This window comes from Glandiceps talaboti, chromosome 11 (genome assembly GCF_964340395.1).
Source record: "Glandiceps talaboti chromosome 11, keGlaTala1.1, whole genome shotgun sequence".
Taxonomy (NCBI): Eukaryota; Metazoa; Hemichordata; class Enteropneusta; family Spengelidae; genus Glandiceps; species Glandiceps talaboti.
Window position 1 is genome coordinate 514,605 of NC_135559.1, and position 4,737 is coordinate 519,341.

Consider the following 4,737-nt stretch of genomic DNA (forward strand, 5'->3'; position numbering starts at 1 on the left):
TCATTCATTCATTCATTCATTCATTCATTCATTCATTCATTCATTCATTCATAAACTAATTGATTAATTAATTAATTAATTAACTAATTAATTAATTAATTCCTCTGTCAATTAAATAATTCAACCAGCCAATCTATCGTCGGTAAGTCACCCTTTCAATCTGTTACTTGGTATAAATACATGTACACATGTTCGTTTCTCTATCACTATGTATGTATGTTTGACGTCACGCCCACGTTAACGTTATTTGTATTCATTTCAACTCAAATTAACACAGTAGGAAACTGACTGAGTTGACGCTTGAACTAACTAGTGGTGGTGGTGGTAGCGGTGGCGGCGACGGTGGTGGTGGTGGTGGTGATGATTATTATTATTTTACATAGGGGTTGGGAAATTCTTATAACAGGGAATAAATAAACAGATTCAACACTGCACCTTTAAAATGTTTTCATCGATCAAATTTTTTTAATCAATTCGATAGTTCTCCTTTCAAAGTATAATATAAATCATTGTAAACATGACTTGGTGACTGGTTCATTTCTCATTACACACCATCATATCAATTACCAGTGATCGTCATCGTTTCAGCACCTTAACTAAAATGTCCAATGTATTAATTTTTTTCCATTTCCATTCACTTATTTTTGCGTTTACAATTCAATGATTATTCTAGTTCATCAAATGAGATGATTCTAGTCAATGGTTTGGACCTTAAACTGTTCATTTGCGTTTAAGATGAATCGATATTTTGTCTAACAACTTTGTATGTGCTTTATAGTTTTTTTTTTATATAATATTAAATCTGTGTAAGATATTGCAAAGAATAAGAGTTATGTCAAACGTCATCATATGGTCTAAAACACGTTTAGATAGTTCAAACACACACAGTGTTTAGTGTGTTTGTCTTCATTTGTTGTATGGATGAATCTGTCATTTTAAGTCTACAAATTCCATTGCTATCATGAAAGATAAGATTACAACCTGGTTATCTCTGGTGTCACTGGGTTTGAATAATTTGTAATATTATCAAACTAAGTCAAAGGTAGTTATATGAAAACTTTGATAGGGTATGTTTTTGTGCTATTTTAAATACTGATCCTTATTTACCTTTTTTTTTTAATTTGAATTTTCAAAAATTCGTCGTAAGTTAAGTGACTTCTGCTTTGTCATGATTGATTGATTGTTTGTTTATTTGTTTGTTGCCATAGTTGCTTGCATTCATAGTTTGTTTACTTTGTCTTGACAGCTTTGTATGAATTCCCAGTCATTGATAAACGAAGTTAACATCTAATATTGGTAGACTATTGATTTTTATATTAAATGTCAAGTTCAGTATCAATGTATTCAGTCATGATTACATTTTATAACTGTTGTTGAAGCGTGCCTCGTTGCTATGGGTGTCTGCTTGGATGGTTTGAACTTTGAGTTTTTGAAGGCGGCGTCCATTAAAATGTCTGGTTTGATAACCTATATCCCATTGGTTGGTTTGTTGTAAAATTATGGGATAGACAGTCATGCAAAGTGGAAGAGGTCGTCATGATGTACGACATTTTCCTTTTGATCTTTGCGTTATCGAGTATATTTCCAACGTACAACTTGACTTGTCTCGATGACCGATGGTAGATATGAGATTCTATGTTTCAATGGACTAGGCTTATGAAATTGGCAATCCACTATAAACAGTGTATTTGGAAGCATTATTGTTACTTTTTCATATTAGTTAAACTCAAGTTGGTTATTTATTTTACAGAATGATGTCAGTTGATAATTTATCGATGGCGTCATTGCATTGGTGATGTCACTGACATACGAGTACATGTGTATACTTCAATATTCCAGGATGCCCGCATTGTCTAGATTTGGTATTTCGTTGCCGAGTGTCTTTGTTTTCCTTTAGAAGTATCTGTATTTCTTGATGCACTTGTTGTCCGTGTCTACAACAAACACAAACCCGTCATCCGTTGTAGCCAGTCCATGGGGGTTAGCAAGAGGTTCGTCATCACTGTCGATGGATGCCACAAAACCACCTGTTGCTGTGTATATCATCACTTTGTTGAATCCCCCACAGATGAGGATGTTGCCATGACGATCCCTTGCCACACCACTTGGTTTGGTCACTTTGCCCCTTCCATGACCACTGGCCGTAATTTCACCACCACAAACTCCTTTACGATTATATGTAACGACCTTGTCATTCTCAGAGTCGGAGACGTATATGTTACTGGTCTTATTGGGGTCCACAGCAATGAACTTTGGCTCTTGGATTCTCCCCTGTTCCTTACCAGGCTCTCCGATCTTTTGAAGTAGCTTGCCTCTGCCCGTGAAGACAAATATGCATTTGACTTCACTGTCTGCCACTAGGATGTTTTCCTTTCTGTCGACTGTGACACCACATGGCTTCTTCATTTCCCTATGGTCGATTTTGTTCAACTCTTTACCAGTGGTCGTGTAGGTACGAACAGTGTTAGTGTTGTGTTCACTTATCAACAGATGACCCTTTTGATCAAATGTTATATCATAGGCATTACCAAAGGGGAGTTGAAATTCCCTTTGATATTGTAACCCTACATCGTATATTACGACTCGACTGTTGTTTTGATCTTTTTGGTCAGTAACGTAAATATCACCTCTACGGTCTACTGCGATGCCAATGGGTTTGACGAGCGCTAGGTCTTCACCGCCTGCATCTTTAGTATCATCTAATGTGTTGTTTGGATGAACCGTGAAAGACAATGGACTTCCTTTGATGGAATGGCCGTTCAGTTTCACGTTTATAGAGTGTTCCCCAGGAACTTGCGGGCGAAATTTGCATAGAAATGTCCCACTCTTGGCACTTGAGACGCTACACGGTATGAGTATATCCCCTGGGTCATGAATTTCTGCTTTGAATTGATATGGACTGAATTTTGCCAGCAACTGTTCTCCTCCAAAACTCATGATTGAAATTGCAGATGGAATGCCACAAATGATTGCGTCAAAGTCATCTGCTTCTTCGGCGGGTTCGATGAGACTTGGTGGGATGGCAGTACTCATTTTTACTTCTCCAATTTGTGATGTCATATCCGTAAATGCTTTCATTTTCGATCCATCTTTCACATATCGTATGGACTGATCTGTCGCCACGTCACCTCGTCCTCCATTGCCTGGCTTTTCATTACACAGACTTTCCATCCTTCCGGCAACAAAACCCATCATGTTTAGCAATTCCTTGTCATCACCACCTTCCAGTATTTCGTTTGATATCTGAATCGCTCTTTGGATGTGAAGCATCGTCTTCTTTGCTTCTTTCTTTTTTGCCCCAATCTCCTTCTCTCTTACATTGTAAGCGGCATCTAACTTATTTCTCATTCGCTCTCTGTGATCTTCAATGCCTTGTTCCAGTTTGGTGTAGTATCCATACAGGCTTGTATTTGCGTTCTCGTTTTCTACGACTAGACTCTCCTCTTCCGCTTCAACGTGTTTTTTTCTTCCCTTCAGCATTTTGGATCTCTTTTCCACCAGTTGGTGAAGTTGTCCAATCATATCTCGGTAGTGGTGAGATGCCACTTCTAGGATGACTACATCATGGTCTTTGTCGATACTATGATCGATCACTGTACACTCCTTACATACCACAGAGTTGCATTTTCTGCACAGCCTATCTGCCTCAAGTTGATGTTTCTTACACACGACCATCCGTTTGTACTTCTCCAGTAGTTTGATGTCAGTTTTCTCTAGTTCCTCGATTTTGACAGTAACATGATCTTTGCATACAGCTACTCGGTCGTGAGCATCGTGACAGCGTTGACAGAAAAATTGAAGGCAGTCGAGGCACCAACTAATCACCACTTCATGATCATCACAATTCTTACACGTGTGCTCGCCTGTTTCACTACCAGTCGTAGCAACCTCTCTCTCTATCAGAACATTTCGAGGCAATACATCAAAACCAGCTGCAGGAATTTGAGTTTTCTCTCTGCAGACTGGACAAACAAGAACCCCTTTCTTACCTCCAAACTTTGGTATACATGATTGACAGACTGTGCACAGACAAGGCAGCAAGGTGGGATCCTTGTAAATGTCCTTACAATATAGACAGTAAAATGGATCAACGTCTATTTCTTCACTCTCTGGGTCCGATGACATCCTTCGTGCGTACGTGTCTTCGATTCTGGATAAGTTTGTTTTAAGGACACCACTTTCTGTTGCAGTGAGAGTTGAGTAATTCAGAACTAGAATTTTTCAAATCTAATCCTTGTTTGAGAACCACACTGGGTTCGTCGCTAGGTGATACTAAGTTGACCTGGCCACCTCTGCCACCCCTTATTCGGAAGCCAACCAATGAAATCGGGTCATTTTGATAATTGACTGGTGAATAAACCCAATTTATATGCCACTATCAGTCCAACTTAGAAGTGTCTCTGTTAATGATTGCTTGATATACTGTTCACCAGTAAATAAATCAAGTGTATTGAGACACGTTTTGGCATATTTGTAAAGTTATTGTTCATTTTTTTTGAAAATGTCCTCGCATTTTTTTTGATCACCACATAAACGCACTAGTCATACTATCAGAAATTAATGAAGCTTGGAAAATACAGTAATATCTGCAGGCGTCAATGACCTGAGAGTTCCCAACTGTGACACATTCCTAGATTCGGTCTTTACAATGGGACAGGACCTAGGTTACAGAAGTATAAGTTAACTTGGTGCACAAAGCTCTCCTTCAAAAATGTTCCTAAACATGACCAGGTGTTC

The 4,737-nt window shown here is 38.5% G+C and overlaps 1 protein-coding gene across 1 annotated transcript; it reads right to left on the reverse strand.

Annotated features, from left to right (window-relative positions):
* Positions 1 to 1,893: 1,893 nt before the first annotated feature.
* Positions 1,894 to 4,125, reverse strand: LOC144442621 (E3 ubiquitin-protein ligase TRIM45-like). The gene has a single exon (XM_078132000.1). The coding sequence runs from the start codon at positions 4,123 to 4,125 to the stop codon at positions 1,894 to 1,896; it is 2,232 nt and encodes a 743-aa protein (XP_077988126.1).
* Positions 4,126 to 4,737: the final 612 nt, after the last annotated feature.